Raw genomic sequence first — 21,670 nt, 5'->3', positions numbered from 1 at the left:
AGTATCTTAAGAAAAAAGATAAATGTAAATATTGCTGATGCACCAACGTGTAAGCTGCTTTTTACTGTTGTAGTTGCTCAAAGTGGAGCTTTTTTTCCCTCCCATTTTACAAAACCTTTAATGCAGTTACAACGTACAATACTTAGAGTAGACGTATAAAGTAGTATGAAAAAATTATATTTCTAGTATCTCAAAACTTTCCACCATTAAAGTAAAACTTATTTTAAATTACATTTTCTATTCTTATTTGTTACTATTCTAATTGTCTTTATACATACATACATACGGAACCAAGTACCCAATAAAAGGGATTTATACTAGGTACATCTGATAAAAAATCTGTGAAAAACAAGTGGGATAGTAATTTTTCAGGTTACAGAAAATAAAACCTCTTCTTCAAGGCCTCCGACCCATCATGCAGCACCTTGAAATAACACTCAACACTCATTTCTCCTCCTCTCCCAGTCATCCCTTTCTTTTTCTCCCTCTCTTGTCTCGTCCTCATTCTCTGTCCCTTTCGTTTCTATGATCAATGACTTCCACACCCTGACACTGCTGCTCCCCTCATGAAATATAACGGCTTATTAAAGGACATACATCTCTACGGCCCTATTTGACTCACTGAGCTGCTATATAAATACATAAGGCCATGCCGAGCTATATTTAAAGGTCTGCGAGGCCAACGGCACAGGAAGCAGACGGCAGACATTAATAGTTAAAATTCATAAAAGTCAGATGAGGAGGTAAAGATATTCCTGGCTGCCCCGTCTCTTAACCCTCTCTGCACCCCTCCCTCCATCCCTCCATCACTATCCCTCCTTGGTTTAAGGCTATTAGAGGAAGGACGGGGGTCTCTCCTCACCTCTCCTCCCACTGTCTCCCTCACTCCTTTGCTCATTCTCTCACTTTCCCTCTCTGGAGGAACTGACACTCAAATTAGTGCGAGGTTTCTGTAGAAATGGGTCAGCACCTACAATGGTGGGATCAGGCCAGGTGTGTGTGTGTGTGTGTGAGAGAGAGAGACGGAGAGAAACGAGGAGGGCGAGAGACAGAATTCGATGTGTGTGATCATGAGCAGTGTCGTGTGTGTGTCAGCTTTTTATGTGCATCTCTGTAATGAGGCTGTATAACGGCGAGATGTGGCTCTGCCGGGCTAAGTGGGGCCGACTCTCTGTGTGCCATGTTGGAGGTGAGAGAATTGTTTAGGGCTGAGAGGGAGAGAGACTGAGGAGGAAGAAAAGAGAGAGTGTGTGAGAGCAGTAGGGAAGTGTCTCATAAAGGACAGAAAGAGCCAATAACTGTCAAATCAGTCATATCTTTAGGAGCTGAGCAAAGTCAGCTTTAAAACTTGTGTGCAAGTGTGTGTGTGTGTGTGTGTGTGTGTGTTATTGTACTTGTATCATTCTGAGTACAAGTGCTAAATTTAGGCCTTCAAAGTGAATCCATTTCCTGCAAAGTGAGGTAATTCTGGCCAATCCAAATGTTTAAAATAACTGCAAATTCTGTTTCTCTCACTCAGCCAGCATCTGTGTGGTTTTGGGATTCATCACTTTGCACTCAATTAAATCGAATTTTGGTTGTCTACCACATTTTAGTTTAAGTCAAAATGTTTTACTTTGATTGAATCAGCTTTAAACTAGTCAGCGTCGCAGTCAAAACTTTCATTTTCTAAATGTGGTGACGCACGTTTTCGTCATCATCTAAACGACTCTAAACCGGTTCACTAATTGGTCTGTTCTGCCATCTTCCATCAATTGAGTCCACATTTAGTTTTCATTTGTTAGATCTAGCCAAGAGAATGCTCTGGGAGGGATGAAATTAGAGATAGACCGATCAATTGGTCGGTCGATTAATCTGGAGGATGAATGCCATTTTAAAGTCGTCGGCATCGGCTAAAGGCAGCGTTCACAAGGCCTGTTATTTATTTAACAAAGTATTTCATTCACCATTCATCAGTCACACCGGGTAAGGCCGCTACATTTACATTAAGAGAAACAACAACTTATTTTATGTTTAAGGAGATGCTGCTATTTGCTGTTACAATATTTCATTTCGTTTTTTGCTTTTGACATTGTCTTGTTTTTATGCTTATGTGTATGTGATTATGTGTAAATGGAGTGCAGATCTACTTAAGCAAAAAAAAAAAGATAATGCAGACAATAGCTGTTAAATAAATATTCATTTAAAATCTAATTTTTTTACATCACTGTTACAGTTGTATAGTGTTGTACTTCATCAGATGCAAAAAAAACCCAACTTAAATGTAGGCATCAGCCATTGGAAATATCTGTCAACCGCTAGACAAATTGTTGATGAGAGTGTGTATATAATGAGCATATACCTTCCATGTGGCTGTGTTTCTCCTGAAATAGGCAAACTTTCGTGTAAACCAGTTGTAGATCTCATTGAGAGTCAACTGTCTGTCTGGGGACTCCAGAATGGCCTGAGGATGGAGAGACGAGACACAACAACAAGATTTAGAGGAGGAGAAATAAGATGAACAGCAGAGATGATGAAACAGGATCACTGGAGAGACTTACATGACGTATAAGAGAGGCGTAGGTGAAGGGAGGCCTGACATCAGCGTTCTTGTAGAACTCACAGTTCTGAGCCAGCTCTGAAAAAGAGGCACGACAGTGACAACTAAATTAGCTGGGGTGTGTAGTGCAAAACATGTGAAATGTATTCCAAATTGAGATGGTAATGAACGGAAATAAAACAGGCCTAAAAATTCTTAGTGGTGTGTCTAGAAAACTAATATCTTGATATATCTGATATTATTCTCTGTTCAAGTATTAATCACATTTTAATGGGAACAAAATGTGGTGAGTATTTTTATTAATATTCTTCATGAGGCTAATTATAAAATACTTATTTTACAGATGTGTGGATTTGAACGAATGTGACTTTGCTCTTAGCCACATATTTTAAAATATATTGGCTGGACACCTGGAATTAAAACTAAAGCTACAGTATTTTTTTTACTGAAGAAAAGCCAAGAGATGGCAGCAACTGCATCCCTATGAATTAAAGTGATTGAATGCAGCAACAAGAACAACAGCAACAAGTATTAGAAGAAAAAAAAACTAAAGCAGTCATACAAAAACATACAATTTGAGTCCATTATGTACCAATAATTATATCATGCATCATAATAATAACAGCTAGTGAGTGAATGTGTGCTCCAGTCTACCTGAGGCGATGGGGGTGCAGTACTTGTCGGAGTTGCGCCTACGTATGGGCCCGACACCGTGCGTGTGGGAGTGGGAGTGTGAGTGCAGGCTGGAGGAGCTGATGACTGAGGGTCCCTGGCGCAGTGGGGTGATGGGGGTGGCAGCTGAGGTGGGGGGGTGAGGAAGACCCTCTGGGTAGACATCGCTGTCCCGCTTTAACAGAGAGCCACTGGAAGCCAGGTTAAGCTAGAGAAGAGACACACAAAGAGAAATTAGTTATTAATTACCATTAGCTGTTAGTAATGGTATTTAGTATGATGTTTATATTTATATCATGGAGAGTGAGCCATCCTGAAAAGGTGAGAAACTTTGCTCTGCAAATAGAAAAGGGTAAACTAAGTGTGGCTGGGCTTATCTTTTAATAATATGAAAATTAATAGTCGCTCCACTGAGGGTGGAGAATTGTTTTAGTGCAGGGACATAAAATGGATTTCCTATATGATTAATGCACCTCTCATGTTTACATTAAGGCTTCACCTGCTGCTACTGTTTACAGAGACGCATCATGTACACAAGACAGGTCCAGGGTCAGATACTGTGTATATGTGTCATATACATACACAACAGGCAATCAAATCACTTCCAGGAAAGTGTTTCCATACAGTTTTGTCCAGAGGGAAAGTACGAATATTATTATATCTGAGGTTGTAACTCACTAAATTTAAATTATTTAACATATTGCTGCATAGGGCACTGTATCCAGGGAGTGCTACTAATGTTAAGTCACATTAAACACTCCCTATGAGTTTGTCTTTCTACCATTTATTTACCAAATGCATTCTTGCGCAGAACCACACACACTTGCACACACTGAACGTGCACTTATACTATACTGTATTTATGCACACAGTGCTGGCTGCAATTAACCCTGCACTTACAAATACAAAACCACACAACAGCATGTTTGTAAGGCACACATGCACTCTGCGGTGGCGGAGTCTTCACTGACCAATATGGCCCAATTAGGCAGAGCCTTGAACACACACAAACACACACACATAAATACAGTACACACAGAACCAGTACCCCCAGTCTCTCTGGGACAGCTGTTGTAGGGCTGATAGTTTAGGACTAATTAAAACCAGTTTGTGCGTGCGTGTGTTTGTGTGTTGTCTATATGTATGTAAAATGTGTGAATTGCCTTCTCTTTACTCTGCCCCCTCTCCGTACCATTTAAGAGGACTGGAGGGGGCGGGGCTGTTTAACAGGTACTTCATTAACGCTGCAACCCTGCCACATCACCACGGCAACAGTCGAACCCTGTTAATTGAGGCCAAGCTTTGTTTCCATTCCTGACGCTCCTCCCCTGCCCCTCCTCCTCCAATCCCTGACCCCGAGGCTCGTCTCCGGTGGTGACAGAACACGCCTCTTCCTGATTTCCCATTAGATGTTAATAGCAGCTGATCCCCCAGCGATCAACGCATCATCCAGACACACAAGAACACACAAACACACACTCACACATTGCCACTCGGCTGCACCCATTTATATCCCCTCAAATTAAGACACTCTACCTCTAATTGACAATTAATTTCAACATCTTCATATTTTAATAAGAATCCTCGTCAATCTGAATAATGAAATATTCATTAGATAACTAATAACAACCTCACCAGCCAGTGTGGACACACACACAGACACATGCACACACATCAAATTTCCTTTTTGTGGGCACACACTGAAAACACTGTGAGAGACTGCTTTGGTTGCTCTCTCTCTCTCTGACAAGCTGATAAATTGCAATTTTCAAAAGCAAATCAAATGCAAAACTGAAGTTCAACTCGGACACAGTTTGAAAAGCTGGAAATTAGGACTTTCCTCTGTGGAATGAGAACGCTATGAAAGCATAGTTGTCTTGGAAATTAAATATATGGCGAGAAGTTTAAGACAAAGAGAGTGAAGGAAGGAAAGAAAGGACAGTGAAAAAGAACAGGACAGAGAGAAAGTAGTCCCTGTGATTTCTTAATACCACATTAACTCTCATTGGTCAATAGGGGGCGTAGATACCAAGCAAGACAGTAAGAGAGGAAAGTGAAATCCTAAGAAGGTTTAAGGATAAAGAAAGTGCTCAATTAAGAGGAGTTTGAGGATTATAGAGGAGTCTGCAGGTGAGTAAGAGGTAAGAGCAAAGGTTTGAAGTCAGAGGGAAGAATAAAAGTTCATGTAATCTTTGTTTTAGGGTGCCAGCGTGTACTCACAGGTTGGTTAAAAGGCTTTGGCTCTGAAGGACGCATGTGCAGATGGGTCATCATGGCCTGGAGTCGCTCGCTCTCTTTCGCCAGCTGTGAAACACAAGAGGGTGGTTATCACCATGAAAAACACTTTATCTAATTTCATAACACTTAGATTGATATACTGTGGTATTGACACAGAATTACAATTACAATTACACCTCGGGCAGAGAGATGAATATGAAAGTCAGTCGCCTCAGTACCCGGAGCTCTCTCTCACACTTACACTAGCCCGCAGACACACTCGTCCCCGTTTGACATTGTTAACTGCCGTTTAATGGGTGCTGCTACAGCCTGTGGAAATGCTGCATCCTGTGTGTGTGTTTGTGCATGAGTACAAGCGTACACACGTGTAGCCTCCAGAAACAACGGATCTACACTAAGACAGATAGCACCATTAACATACTCACACACTGCAGAGATGTGCAAATACGAGACATTTAAACACAGTGCCTGTCCTTCTGTGTGTGTGTGTGTGTGTGTGTGCTGCCTGTGGACTGCTGAGGGATGAAGTGACATGTCAGAGAGAGAGAGACGGCCGTCCTGATGTGATGTGACACCAGCTGCCTCTCTGTCACTTTGTGTTCCCTGGTGGTGGCTTCAGGGGCTCAGCTAAACGCTGTTTACCACCATCACCACCAAACACAATGCTAACCCTAATGCTGGACAGCACACACACATACTCAGCGATGTGAACGGGGCACTCTGAAGTGTTTCTGGAAAGTATGTCAAGATGTGTGTGAAGAGGCAGCCTTTGTGTTTTAACTTTTCTTACGTACTGTTTGAGAACAGCGTTTCACTTCTTGTCCACCGTTGGTATTTTGCTTTTTTTCTGGAGCATTCAGATGTTTCAAGAGCATGGTGTGCATTAACCATTTTGAGAACAAGAGAGGCCATGCAAGCCTGGTCCTCCGCTTTCTAGCTCATGTCTCTCTTTCTTTTCTCTTCTCTTTTCTCTCCCTCCTCCCCTCTCAGCCTCGCTCTCTTGCTGGTGACCAGAGCAGCTTTATAATTGGAGCAGCGATGGCAGCTTCCCTGCCGACTGCTCCTTTTAAATTACAAGCTCCACTGCTCTCCATAAACTCTGCCCTGCCTCAGACAAGTTACTGCCATTGACTGGCTGAAACAGTCTTCATGACTTTGTTTGTGAGCAGATGAAAATTAAGTGTGTGTGTGTGTGTGTGTCTTTGTGAGTGACTCACCTGTATCTCCAGTTGCTGAACCACCTGCATCTGGACTCGGCACTGAGCAGTGCTGCGGTCATCGAGGGCATGCTCATTGTTCAAGTGCCTGGAAGTGAACGGGAAATGCAGGGAGAAATTGATATGAACAAATTTTTTCAAAAGCTCAAAGCACTGATAGTCCTGATCATTTTCTAAGTTACAAGTCAGCAGAATCCTCGTTAAATCACTTCACAGGTCCTGAATAATGAAGTAACAAAACCCAGCTATTTCACTTTTATTTAAACTGAGTTATGAGCTGTTTCTACGCCATAAAATAAATCATAATCCTGGAGGTTTATTTTGTCTAGTGAAGGACGCTGCAGCTGTGTTTTGTGTGTATATACTTCATTGGTGCTCAGTGAGCCATGATCCAAGACAACCACCTGGATATGAGCTCATGTGTTGTCGAACAAAGCCTTATCTTAAGACTTTCTGTTAGCTAAACTCCACATATTAACACTGCTGCTGCGTGTGTGTGTGTGTGTTTGTGCATGTGTGAATAGTGGCGCTGTTTGTTTCCTCCAATATGGGAGGACCCGGGACCTTCTGATCTTTCCCAGTCCACCCCTCCCTGTCTCCCTTCCTTCATCCCTTTCTCTCTGCTCTGTCATCGACAAGGTTATTCACAGGTTGCTGCTGCCTGTGTGTGTGTGTGTGTGTGTGTGTGTGTAGTTGTAACTAAGTACATTTACTTAAGTTCTGTACTTTGTAACTTTGTGGTACATGAATCTTTTCTTTTAATGTCACTTTATACTTCTACTCTATTACATTTCAGACTAAAATATTATGCTTTTTACTTCACTAAATTAGTTGAGTAAAGCAAATTTTCATGTAAACACTTAACATGGTTCCAGCCTTATGTGAAGTTTTGCCCAATCCTGTGGTGCTAAATTATAATCTGAGTAATCTTCATAAAGCCTCTTTTAGTCTTGTTTACTGTGAAATGTATGTTACACAAGTTGGTGTGTGTGTGTGTGTGTGTGTGTGTGTGTGTGTGTGTGTGTGTGTGTGTGAGACTTTTTAAGTGTGTGTGTCTTTAAGAAAGCAGAAAGTTAGGCAATATCAGGCGAAGACTCGAAATGAAACAAAAACAATGATGTCATGGCGTGGCTAATCCAGTCAGATAGACGGCTCAACACAAGTGCACGATAATAATAACAAAAACATGATCTCACCCCTCTCTCTCACTCTCTCTCTTTTTCTCTTTCACTCTGTGTTGAGCTCTCTCTTCCTCACTCCCACTTCTGTCCACTCTCCCCTTCCCACTCGTCTTCCCCCGCTACTCCCCAAATGCCTATGATTCACACTCATTCCAACCAAATCTGCCCCCAAAACCCTCCCCTCTCTCTATAGTCGGGCCATAAACAGTAGCAAGTTTTTTTTTTCGATGTGTCCCGACAATGAGGCTCTGTTTACTCCTCTGAGTGCTGGCAGACAAGGCTTTAACCCACATTACACCCAGCTCCACCGACCACAGCCAGAGAATTATACCAGAGGACGGGGAGGGAGGGGAGAAAAGAGGAGAAGAGAAGAAAGGCCTGAAATAGTGGAGTGTCTCCCTCCTCTGTTCTTCTGCTCTACCCTTTTCCCTCCTGGGGCGATGACTAAGGCTGGCTGGAAGGGAGCGCACTGTTGGACTGACGGCATTATCTGTCACTGCCTCGGTTTTTTCCCCCATCTCCCTGTCTCTCTCACACACACACACACACACACACACACACACACTCTTTCACTCTATCTCTCTTTCTCCTTCCATCTGCCCCGGGGCTACGTGAAATGAGACACCAAACAACAGCTTTCCTCTCCAAACTTTCCCAGCCTGCCTGCATGCTTTGATCTAACTGTCCGATGGCATCACAATCACCACGCACACTTCTGTGATTATGTGTATGTGTGTGTGTGTGTGTGTGTGTGTGTGTGTACGTATTTCATCACCCCGGCTTATTAATATCTCCTTTGCTCAAATAGCTAAGAGTTCCACACCGATAATGAGAGTGAGTTTGTTTAGGGCTTCATCAGAGGCTTGTGAAGCCTTCGTTAGCAGCTGTAGTGCCACGGGGAAGTCCGCTGTACTGTGTGTGTGACAGGGGAGGAGGTAGCAGAATGTCAAGGCCAGCGACTGCTTCGACATCCCCCAGTGACTCCAAACTGGCAAATAACATGATGGAAGCAAAAGGGGGAATGAATGGGAGAGAAGTTTGTTTGATGGCTTCACGTTTGTTGTGGAAACAAAAAGATGTGCATGTGGATGAGCTAATTAGGAGTAATTTTCTATTTAGACAAAGAAACAACTTGTCTGACCCGTTAGAGGAAAAACAGACAAATTACAAACACACAGACAATAAAACAAAAACACAAGTGAAGGAAAGACTCGGTGACAAATACTAACTCGAAAATACAGAGGAAGACAAGCTCAAAGAATTCCTCGAAAACAGAGAATTGTCACACATGTTGAGTCTGTGTGTACCTGTGTGTGTGTGTGTGTGTGTGAAGTGCCTCAGAGCAAATGTGATGTAACAGATTGCAACTGATGAATTAGTGAGCCAATTTAAAACACCAGTGATGTACATGACTGACACTCTGCTTCATCTTTTTTTTTATTTTTATTATAAGCCCAGTTTGTCTGTTTGTCAGCAGGATTACAGAAAAACTACTGGCCTGATTTTCATTAAACTTATTGGAACAGTGTAGGATGCACCAAGGAAAAGCCAACACAATTTTGGGGCGGATCCCAATCACTGGACAAATGCATGAATATGTTTTTTTACTTTGGTTAACATTGTAAGATAGGACATAGCCTAGGAGCTGTCAATGTGTGGAACTGTTTTAACCCCTCTTCAATATAATTATAGATGCATCCAAGAGCTCTTAAAGCTGAAAACAAACACTTCAACAGGTGTGATGTTGAAACTTATTTATCTTTACTCTGTGTTCTTTTTCCAACTGCAGTATTACATTAACACCATATGCATGAACTCAAAGTAGCCTCCTTTAGTTCAAATATCAAGCACTTATACTGTATATGTTAAGTGTTAATTTCCTTGCTAAATTTGTTTAACTATCACCTTTTTTTAATGATGAGATGATGACGAGACAGCAACAAGGTTATTATAAACCAACTGTGACTATATCAACATGAGACTAAGATGTAGAAACACACAACGAAAATCTCTCTTTATTTCTCTTTATAAAAGAGGCAGTGAACTATTAAAGACTGCAGGAGTTCCGTTTACTGAGCTGCACGATCCATATCAGGACTACACCGGCAGCACAATATAAGCACAGCCAGGAGGACTCGGAGAAACTCGATGTGTTCGTTAAATTGATACGATCAAACCACTAGACCAGACACTTTCTGCAAAGCTGCATTCTTAATCATTTAACCTGTGTTTTTCATCAGATAATGATACGATAAGTGAAATAAGTTTGACTAAAATGACACAATTATTGGTTTTGGCTAAACTTGATCGACTGAAATCTTTAACCCTCTGGAGTCCATGAAAGCGCCGGAGAGCCCTGCTGTCAGCTTCCCTCTAAAGTTCTGGCTTTTCTAGAAGTTTCCATGTCCCATTATCGCATCAACTCTTTTTCAGCAAAGATTTTAACATGATTTTACTGAAGTTTTTGAAGAGATTTTTTGAATTTTGCCGTGTGCATTCAGCATTTCAATGCATTTTTAATGCAATCTTTTGTGTTTAAGGTTTATTGTGGGTTTTTATGTGGGGTTTTTTTTCGTGTTTTTTTGTAATTTTGTTGTGTGTTTTTGTAAATTTTGTGTGTGTTTTTTGCAAATTTTTGTGTGTTTTATGTGTTTTTTGTAATTTTTTGTGTGTTTTCTGTGTGATTTTGTGTGTTTTTTTTAATTTTATTGAGATTTTTTTTGGGGGGGGGTTAGGGTTAGGGTTGATACCCAATGATACCAACGTGACAGGGTAAACACTTTTTAAGTGGTTTATACAGGCCGAATGAAAAGGAGTCCAAAACCAACAGAATGGCCACAGACTCCAAAGGCTTAATATAATGTGATGACTAAAAAAGACAAATGTCAACAGTTTTCAATTACTTAGATTATGCTAAAATAGTTATAGTTTTCTTTGATTAAGATAAGACTAAGATGCCAAGACTCTGAGTCAACTAAACTTTAAACAGGATGAAGACTAAAAAAAAAAATTGCTGACAACATCAACACTTTAAAAAGATTTTCACTGTGTAGTGCAGTATTTCTCTTTGTAACCCCAACCTTTATATTACATTTCATTTTTTTGGGCAGTTGACAACTTACTTGATGAACTGTCCCATGTCCTCACACAGTGCTTCACAGCCAGGCCACTTGCATTCCCCATGGCCGTAGAGAGGATGGGAGCCGGCGTGCTCCTCATGACTGTGGAGGGGAAGAGAGACACACAAAAAGAGCGAGTTGGTAAAACAGATGCTGGATTTTTCATTTGCTGTTATGTACATAAAATAAAAGCAATAACTTTCACAGGATAAGAAGCAAAACCCTAATATGCCACACTCACACACAAACACACACACACACACACACACACACACACACACACACACACACACACACACACACACACACGCATAACTGCAACAGCAGAAGCATCAATACAGCCATCTGAGTCTGGTTAACAGTCATTAGTTTGTACAGTTCACGAAGCCAAGTGCAGAGAGAGGAGGATAGAGCAGAGTGGGGTCAGTTACAGAAGCCAGGCAAATAAGGGAATCGGTCCAGCAACCTCAGAGGCACATTCTTAAGTCCATGACCTGTCTTTCTGTCCTTGGCGTATGTGTTGTACGTGTGTGTCTGTTAGTGTTGGTGTGTGTTCTTATGTTTCAGGAGTTGACACAGAGTCGGCACAGGACCAACCAGCCATGACTGATTGGCGGCGGCTGCCGTCATGTGCTGGTTGTTCTTTTGTGGTGACCGTGCACGTGTGTGTTTTTGTGTGAGCATCTGTGCATATTTATGAGCGTTTGTGTATTTGTACGTGTGTGTGTGGCGATGAAAGACTGGGCCAGGTTTGGTTTGGGCTCCGGGTAAAATAACTGTGTCCGTGCATGTATTTGTGTGTGTGTGTGTGTGTGTGTGTGTGTGTGTGTGTGTGTGTGGCAGGTCCAGTAGCAGATGTGGTTCAGACCTGGACCTTCGCCGGCGACTGCTGTCTCCACATATATTTACATGAGTGTGTATGTGTGTGTGCACGTGTGTGTGGGGACTGGGATGGGGATTCTCCCAAATCAACATCAGAAGGTTGTCTAACAAAAACCATTTGTCTCGCAGATGGAAACATGTCTCTCTCCCTCTCCTCTTTGCTTTTTCGCCTCTTCCTGATCATATGTGCTGGCTGAGGTTGGAGCTTGTGTGCGTGTGTGTATGTGTCTGAACGTGTGTGTGTGTGTGTGTATGTGTGTGTGCTGGCTGTGGTTGAGTCAACTCAGAAGCAGCTCAGACAGCAGACATGACAAACTGTTGGCAACCACATTCTCCTCCACATCAGCCATGCATTAGCTTAGCAGGCTAACACTAATGCTACCCTCTTCATGTCTACTAAAAGCAGCTCTGTGTGGCTACCAATTGCACACTGTAGCTAGCTGTGCTGTGTCACATATTTGATCATCTAATAGAAGCTCTTTTGATTGATACTTGCACCCTGACCCCCCTACAAAATGAGCTCAGTTCAGGGTCAGCAATGCCCCTGGAGCAAAGAGTGAATCAGTGCTAAAGGAAACTGCAGACCACCCCCTCTAGAAGTGTGTCTTTCTGTCTTCGTCTTGTCCACTCATGTTTGTGTGAATGTTTTTGCGTACTCACTGGCTGCTGGGGGGTTGGCCGCCTTTGGAGTAAAGGGGGACATGGTCATCTCCGTTGTCTGACTTGGTGAAGGAGGATATCCACTCAAACAGTCTGGCTCTTAAAGATGAAGACAAGCCCATGAGCCAACAAAGCCATGGGACAACACAGCCCTCATACAGTACGTCCGGTACAAGCACTTCTAGCACATACATCCCCAATATGTAAAGACGGTAACAGGCAATTTATGTCAACAGGAAATTCAGATCTACAAATATAGGCGACTGCATTTTCTACCAGATGGCCTGCAATTGCCGTCCTCTCATCTCCTCTATACTATACTTGCATGTGGTTGACAGCACTCTGGCAGAACATACTGAACCCAACACACCTCCTGTCAAATGAGCTGCGAGAAGTTTACACCTTAGTGATGTGTGATATGCTGCATGTGCATGTTTTGTGTTTACGTGCGTAGGTATGAAGGAACAGCTAAAAGTCAAAGTTAAAACTCTGAAAATTACGTCGCAAGAGTGTGAGAATTAGAAAGACAGCAGGTCACACAGAGGAAGATCACAATGGGGATATCTGAAGTATTTCTGCACACTGTACTTTACTGTACCTGTCTCTCTTTGGGGTGTGGCTCTGTCCATTGACCAGGCTGTGCAGTGGCATGTGAGCGCTGGCAGCTTTGGGGAAGGCTGAGGTAGAATTGGAGCTGTTGGTGCTCAAGTCCAGGCCCTCGGCCTGTTTCAGGGCCTCCTCACTGCTCTGCACCCCCGACACATCCTTCCACAGCTGTTGGAGGTCTGACGGACACATCGCTGTAGAGAAAGAGATCACAGTTAACTTGGTAAACATACTCAGTGGATCAATTCCACAAGTTCAGTGCTTATGCAATTTGAGAATATTAAAGTAAAGTTAACCCTCACACCACGACTTGCCAGCATGTTTGAAAGGATTGTTTTCTTCTTTAAAAAAAGGCAAAATCACACAATGTATCATAGCCAGGAATCATAAAAATAGGATTTTCATATTCTGACAGTGAAGTCATGTGTGACAATATTTGGTCAGTAAAAGTAACCAATTTGAAGCTTATAATAGTGATTAAAATCACTCTTTTCTATGTTTTGGGTTTTTGCCAAAACTTCACAATTTGCACAAACCAGATCCTGTGCTCCTCAGCCTAACCAGGAAGCCATGATTGACTCAGTTGAGCCCAACAGTCTTGTGGCAAAAATTCAGTGAACCTTCAACTAAACTGCAGGCTGTTTACACAGACAAAGGGACAAAGGACAAAGGATGTTTTAAGCAAAGATTGTAATAAAAGTACTTAAACTCGTCTTTTTTTTGTTGTTATGATTTATTCATTATGACTGTGTTATACTGTGCAAAGGACTTCTAGAAATGATTGTGCTTTTTCTATAGAGGTGCAGGACCTGGCCTTGCTTTTCTCTTTATTGCAGTGAAATGCAAGGCCGCAGTGGGTAAAATGTGACTGCTTTGGGTTCAGAAGGTTAATGAGCTAATTCAAACAAGAAGAAATGTGGTTAATAACAAGTCCAATGAGACAATATCAGCCACATACAGACACACTGTAAATAAAATGAAGTCACAGAATGCTGCAACTTACTATTATAATCCTCATAAAACACACATGCAGCTATTCCAGTCTCCTGGGAGTGGTTAAGAGAGGAAAATAGGACGAACTTAAACAGACAAGAGGTTAATTTTTGCATGTTTTTGTTATCTTTCCAGATATAAACTATTCCTCAACTATTTCCTAATCTCTGTTGGCAATTGCTACTGTCCACCAGCACCACTGCTCCTGTCACTACCACTTTTTGTCTGAACAGGGTGGGTGCACACTTTGAGTTCTTTCTAGTCGCAGCTTTGTTATTTCTGCTCCAATTTCACAGTGAGAGAGACGCCTAAAATGCCACAGCCTACTCCAGTGGATCTTACCATGCATGTATGCACGCACGCATGCAGCCGCACACACACACACACACACACACACACACACACACACACACACACACACACACACACACACACACACACACACACACACACACACACACACACACATCTGCACATACACAGACCTCGCAGCAATCCAAATATTATGTCTGCTTTGTCTGCATTCTTCTGTGGTCCCGCCAAAACAAAAGTTCTCACTCTGGAGGAATGAGGCGGTGTGCGCATAGATTTCTGTACGTGTGTGTGTGTGTGTGTATTATCCAAGAAACCTCACCAATCTGTGGACACACCCAGAGAGTGAAAGTGTAAAGCAGTTAAGGGATTGTTAGATAAAGTGTTTCCTCTTCTGACTCATACCACATCAATTCAATACAAAATACAGGAGAAAAATGCCAATTTGGAGAGAAAAAAAAATCTGGATACTGGTGTATGTAGGGTAGTTTAATGACAAGTGCAAAGCATGCAAACTTAAACTGTAAACAGCAGAGATGAAAGCAAACAAAAAAAAAATCCTGGTTTTGTGTGCATTCAGGTAATCTCACATTCCCCCCTGCTATTGTTGACAGAAACAAAGTGTTTGCGAGAATGAGAGTGCTTTTGCTAACTGCTATAATGTACACACCCACATCTGGCTGTTAGGCTCGTGTTTCCAATGTCAGTAGACATGAGACATGCTTGGAAGCAGCTTTAAGTTACTGAGAATGTACGGTCTAACAGTATGAAGTCAAATCTAATGTTTTTTTTGTACGAGAGCAGCATTTAAGTGTTTAAACAACCTCAATAATTGGTCTGTGCTTAGAAAAAAAACGGTTTAATTCTCATTAAAGTAAGTTTTAGTGTCGTCATTAGTCATTAGTTATGAGATATCAAAGTGCCTCCATCTTACTGCAGCAGGAGATATAAACAAAAACCACAGTGGGACCCCCCCTCGTGTCACCCCACCACCAGCTACCCACCGGACACAACGGCCCTTTTGAGGCGGGGCAATAGTGTGTGCAGTTGTGTGTGTAGGTGCGAGTGTTTATGCATGTGTGTTTGTGTGTTTGTGTGGCATGGCTGGTCAGAGGAATGCTCTGGCTCACGCCTGGCTGAGCCGTCACAATGGACCGGCTCTTTCACACTGCAGGGAAATTCCACTGTGATACGGAGGGAGAGAGTGAGAAAGAGAAGGAGATGCTGAAGCCAAATCTTTTGCAACTGTCTGAAAAATAAGTCTTGGATCCAAAACCGTGGCATCTGTCTTTTTATTTGCTTTCAATTTGCATCTACTTGTTTGTTTTCAGTCTCTCTGTAAACTGGTAATTCCACTTACCCTCCGGTTGGACACACACACACACACACACACACACACACCCTCCCCCCTGGCACAATAACACACACGCACAAATCGCACTAAAGTTTATGTGCAATTCTCAGGCATTGTATTAAGCTTATTTGAAATGAACTTTTTAGACATTAAATCAATTTGACTGAGGTTAATCTTGTTTTTGTCAGACTATAGAGCAACTGTGAGACTTTGTGTGCTTGTGTGTGTGAGTGCACGTGACAGAAAGAGAGAGATCAGACGGAAGGGGGGAAGGAAACTGGTCTGTTTGGTCAACTCAGTCAGCGCTTTAGCAATGTTACGGCCACTTTAGAGCCCCTAAAGCATTCTATGTGTGTGAGGGACTGTGTGCGTGCATGTGTGAGACATTATTGTGTGCTAACAAAAGTGGGCAGACACACACACACACCCACATATATTAACGAAGGGCGAGCCAGTCAACAGTCAACATTTATTGCTCTAAAACCATGCTGACAAACTGAAGGGACTGTGGGAGAAGTTACATATAGGAAAAAAAATCAAAATCCAGTGGCCACAGCAATAGCAAAACGATGATGTTCTTGTGTCTGGCTAATCTCAAGCACACACACACACTCGCGCAAGGACTTGCACACACCTCCAAGCAGGGGGCTTAGTGGCATATTTTACCTATTATCCAAATGAGTACCTTCCACAAACCCACCAATCAGGTTTCCTTTTATCTTTTATAGGCTGATTAACTTAACAGGCTTCACATGCGGCATTGGGCACAGGCCTGTGTGTGTTTGTTCAGTTATAACCATGTGTGCATGCATGTTGTTGTTTGTGTGAGTGAGTGTTGTATGGTTAGGGCTGTCCATATGAATGTGTGCACGTACCTTGCTGCAGAGACTGCATGGCGGCGGTGGGCTGCAGTGGGACCAGGCCTTGTCTCTGGAGGTTGAGGATGTGCTGCTGCTGAAGCTGCTGCATCTGGATCAGCTGCTGCTGAAAGGCCAACTGCTTACTTCCTAACTGCTGTGGGCAACGAGACACAGAGACAGAGGGGAGAAAAGGTTATCAAGTTATGTATTACTTCCATGTGATATATATACCCAGAGTTTGTTTTTTTACAGTTTTCTTTCTTTTACTGTATCTTTTAAAATGTATCAAACATAACTTCTCCTCTCTAACATGTCTAAAAAATAATTTGTTGGTTTAGCTGTGTCCTTACATTATTCCAAATATCTTCACCAATTGTTAAACCACAAAAAGTGTACTGAATCAGTGCAGGCCTGGAGAAATGTGCTTGCACCCACAACAAACTCAACAAACAAAGAATCAAATTCTATAAAAGTGTCACATTTTTTAATGGCAGTTTTGAACTAAAAGCCATTTTTAGACAGTTGCTTTCTTGTTTTATTTTATATCTAAAAAGAAGCCCTTCCCTGTTCTGTTATTATGATTTGAATTGCTCTGTTTGTCCCATTACATCATTCAGTCTCAACAAATTCAAGTATAAAGTCAACTAACACCATATAAAATAAATAAAAGTCCTGTATTAAAAGGGAGAAAAGCCTGAAGCCAAGCTGTGAGGACCCTGAGGATGAAGAGAAAGAGGGAGGCTGGAGGGAGTGTGGGAGAGACTACATGGCGCGTGGCGATAATGTCGGTGTGTGTTACGGTGATAAATGTCCCCTTTCCTGCCCTCCCAGTCTGGGGCGAACCTGGCCTGTACTGCGCTGTTTGAAGTCCCCCCCGACCAACCCCCATGAGATATGGACTTTATCTTTCACAGATAACTAGTGGAGAGGAAAAATAAATAAATACAACTTGAGGAACTGCTCACTGTGTGCATGTGTGTGTGAGTGGCAGCCTGGAACTCTTTGAACAGAGAGGATCTCACAGGAAGGGCAGATAGGTCACTTCCTTTCAGACTTGGTGCCTGGGGAGAAGAAATGTGATGGCAGTGTGTTTGTGTGTGGGAGGAGGCAGTTAGGGGTGTGTGGGGGGGTGTAGAGGAGTAAGCAAACAACTATTTTTTACAAAAGAAAAACAGAGAAGAGTGGAAAGGGGGAAAACACATTTTTTGTCCTGTGCACCGTTCAATGGAATGTGGTATCAGCTACAAGTTTTCATGCTACTTTATTTTAACAAGGAGGTTATATTTTCAGTTCAATTTATTTGTTTGTTCGTCTGTTTGTCTGTCAGCACGATTATAGAAAATGTACTGGCTTGATTTTTAATAAAACTTATTGGAAGGGTGTAGTACAAGCCAAGAACCCATTACATTTTGTAGTGGAATTGAATCACAAGGCAGAAACACTGACAATTTCTTATTTCTGTTAACACTGAAATATATGGCATTTGTACTGCAATTATGTTAGAATAATTGAAAAAAAAAAATCTGTTCCTGATCATATTTCACGGCTCACCTAATCAGTTTCCTTTGCTCTTTGCTGTCGTGTAAATACTGGAAACACCAATTAATGTACAGCACATTTTCTTTGTAGCGTTCATGTCGTTTCCATATTACAACTTAAAGCTCATGAATACAGCAAAATCAGAAGAATGGCTTCTCAACTCAGGAAAAGGGACCATCCAAGGAGCATGTGAATGCACCATTGGTCTTGGTGGAGGTCTGAGCTCTTCGAGTGCCATTCTTGTAAAGGAAAAAAAATGCAAATTTGCTTTTTGCTGGAAATCTGGGCCCATTTGACTAAAGTGATTCAAAGGATTCTTAGGAATGAGGAATAAATCCAAAATACAGCTCTAGGCTCACTGAGAAATGATTGTTCAGGGTGCACAGACTTTTTGTGTGCTCTCTGGTCAGTGCAAACTTTGTCATAGGTAGGGGTATTGTGGTCACAGAGAAATATCTGCGTCATGCTTACATGATTCGGTTCTTTGAGGAGAACTTGAAATTCTCATTTGTTGTAATAAACGTTCCATCATGATCACAATGTCCTGACTGAACTGTTCCCTCTTTCCCCCTTTCTTTCCAGCCCTCCTGCCCCCCCTTTCCTACTTGTCTGTCCATTTTATTTCTTCCACTCCCCCCTCTGTCTCTCATTCCCTCCTGAGATATGGCTATGGTTCTTTAAAACACACATTGTGTGTGTGTGTGTGTGTGTGTGTGTGTGTGTGTGTGTGTGTGTGTGTGTGTGTGTGTGTGTGTGCCTGTGTTCTGTTTACATTAGCTGTGGCTGAGTGGCCAAAGCTAGCGCAGTAACAGGCTGTCAATGTGATTTATGAGCACATCACACACTGTCTGAGCCTGCCAGTCACACAGATGCACACACACACACACACACACACACACACACACACAGACACACACACACACACAGACACACACACACAATGGGATGCACACATCTCTTGTGATGGTCAGAGTCACTTCATTAAGCTGACTCCTGACCAGTCCCAAATGCACCGGCGACACACACACAAACACTACACCAACATACACATACATACTCTTTCCTTCAATGCATCACTTCCACGCAGACAAGAAAGTGAAGAGGAATTGCAGAAAAGAGAGAAAAGGGCAAAAAGTCACAGCCACTCAAGCACAAACACACAGTTTTATCCTCCCTCCTTACTCCTCTGCCTTCTTTGTTTCTTCCTGTTCTCTTGTTTCGGGGTGTGTTCAAGGCCTGCTGGATTCTGAAGTTATTTTAAAAACTCCACACCTGGTCTGCCTCACACTACTCTGACCAGTTGCAATTTATAGGGTAAGAGACAATATTATTGACTGATTGCTGATAATCTCCCCATGTATAACAGTAGAAGTGTTACATAAATGGAACACAACCCCCCCGATATTTGACAGCACCTGCTTGACCAGGAGAGATACGAGAGTCGACTAAAGAGGTGTTTTTGGTTTTGATTGATGGCTTGCGGCACCTGAAAAGCACTGACTACTGGAAATGGCCTTAGTCATATCAGCTGTATGCAGCTCTGTGGGGAGGCATATTCCCTCAAGTGTATGTGTTTGTGTGGTGAACCGTCACGCATCAAGCCTCTCCCTCTCTGCATGTATGTGTAGCCGTGTGACCGGTGTTTGCACTTGTCTCGTTGTTACAGGACAACAAACCTGAAAACTGGGACAGCAGCGGAGAGGAGGGAGAAAGGGAAAGCGATTCAGACACCCTCTCAACATGCAAGTCAACCACAACTGGTTTGCTTTGGTCACGGTCGAGTTGGTTGACCGCTGTCGGCGAGGAGTTTGTGGGGCGGGGCGGGAAGGAGGGGGGCGATCGGCCCACTGGGACAGGGGGAGATGAGGAAGAGGAGGAGAAATCTAGGATGTGTCTCCTCATGCGTTTATCAGAAAAGTCTCATGAGGCCCCTCTCCCTGAGTCTGCCTCCTGCGTGGTCGCTGGTAGTTTTAGTGAATGAGCAGTCATGTAAAAATATCTCAGTCCACACACACACTATTGTACGCGCATGTTATGACAGTTCGTGTCTGATCGATTGAGATCCTCTTTGTCGTGCCATAATGTGATCCTAGTTGATCCTCTGATATCCTACTGTACCACAGCTGTGGTTAAAACTGGTACACTGTGTGTGTTTATGTGTATATGTGTATGTGTGTGAGAGAGAGAAAGGAGAGCAAGGGAGGTTCCTAATGCTGGCGGGGTTAATTGACAATTAAAAGAGTGGCAAACCCCTCCTACAGAGAGATTTCACCTCAGGCTTAGAGCTGAAGGCATGCAAATGAATACTTTGGCAGAGCAGCATATGGCTTAGCACAGCACTCCTTTGCTGCCTTGACAAGGCATGCTGCTGGAAGAAATAAAAATCCATATTCACTAATCCTTGTATTGAGAGAAGCTTGTACAAACAACAATAAACCAGAGAATCGGAGGATGAGAAGAGGCATATACTGTATATCCTATACATTAGCTCCTCCATGTGATTTTTTCCTCCAGCTGACTCCCATGTCAACCACTTCTACTGCGTTTAAGGGGTACTTGTGTACTTCAGAGTGTGCTTGAGCTGAGTGAGTGTGTACTTGGCGAAGTTCACCTCTTTTGCTGCTTGCTTCCCGGCCTGCTGCTGCTGTTGCTGTTGCTGCTGCTGCTGCTGTTGCTGCTGCTGCTGCTGCTGCTGAGTCAGAAGCTGAAGATGCAACTGCTCCTGCTGCTTTTTGTAATACTCCTGTAACTGGAGAAGGACACAGAAAGGGGGAGGCGGGGTGAGGGGGAAGAAGAGATGGAGAAATATGAGGCAATTGAGTCACAACACACTTTGTATCAACCTCAACGGTACCGCAGTCTAACGGTGAAACGGCTCGCTGTAGTCAGACGCAGCAACTTGAATGGGAGTCTCAAGGAATGCAGTTGCTTTCCATTCCTCTCTGTGAAGGCCACATTTTATTGTTGTGGCTGCGTGCGGTTTATTGACAAACCACACGCAACAAGCAAAAACAGATCTGACAAAGAAGGCTGGAGAATAATGTTATGGAGCTATTATGGTGTTTCGGGTGGTGTTGTAAGGTGACTGTATGTAAGAGCTAATGCACTGTATAACGGCGACCCTGCTTGTTCACAAAGAGCTCAAACACTGTACATAAAGATCTGACTGTGGCACAATGCAGACGGGCAGATATACACCTGAACACACACACACACACACACACACACACTGCATCAACACACACACTTGGCATGACTGAACAAGACCGTTTTAAGCCCACAGGGAAAAATGCACATGGAGATATTCTCCTGTGAAATACTTTAAGCCAGCTCACTGTATTTACAGTACTGCTGTCATAAAACACCTGCTGGGACTGTGTGTGTGTGTGTGCGCGCGCGTGTTTGTGTGTGTGTGTGTGTGATCGACTAAGTTTTCTACACTTAAAGGAACAGTTCATCCCCAAAATCGTACATATTCTCCCTCTTACATGTAGTGCT

The 21,670-nt window shown here is 42.8% G+C and overlaps 1 protein-coding gene across 2 annotated transcripts in view; it reads right to left on the bottom strand.

Moving 5' to 3' along the window:
- The window catches only part of foxp4 (forkhead box P4), a 244,184-nt gene that overhangs the window by 11,026 nt on the left and 211,488 nt on the right, over positions 1–21,670 (bottom strand). For both annotated transcript variants that reach the window (XM_059328894.1, XM_059328895.1), the window contains 10 exons: positions 20,784–20,921; positions 16,649–16,787; positions 13,107–13,308; positions 12,509–12,607; positions 10,970–11,068; positions 6,667–6,754; positions 5,432–5,515; positions 3,194–3,419; positions 2,541–2,617; positions 2,342–2,443 (listed from right to left, as the gene is read on the bottom strand). In XM_059328894.1, the coding sequence (XP_059184877.1) occupies positions 2,342–2,443; positions 2,541–2,617; positions 3,194–3,419; positions 5,432–5,515; positions 6,667–6,754; positions 10,970–11,068; positions 12,509–12,607; positions 13,107–13,308; positions 16,649–16,787; positions 20,784–20,921 (1,254 nt within the window). The remainder of the gene's footprint in view (positions 1–2,341; positions 2,444–2,540; positions 2,618–3,193; positions 3,420–5,431; positions 5,516–6,666; positions 6,755–10,969; positions 11,069–12,508; positions 12,608–13,106; positions 13,309–16,648; positions 16,788–20,783; positions 20,922–21,670) is intronic.

This window comes from Centropristis striata, chromosome 3 (genome assembly GCF_030273125.1).
Source record: "Centropristis striata isolate RG_2023a ecotype Rhode Island chromosome 3, C.striata_1.0, whole genome shotgun sequence".
Taxonomy (NCBI): domain Eukaryota; kingdom Metazoa; phylum Chordata; class Actinopteri; order Perciformes; family Serranidae; genus Centropristis; species Centropristis striata.
This window is presented reverse-complemented; position numbering and strand designations above follow the sequence as displayed.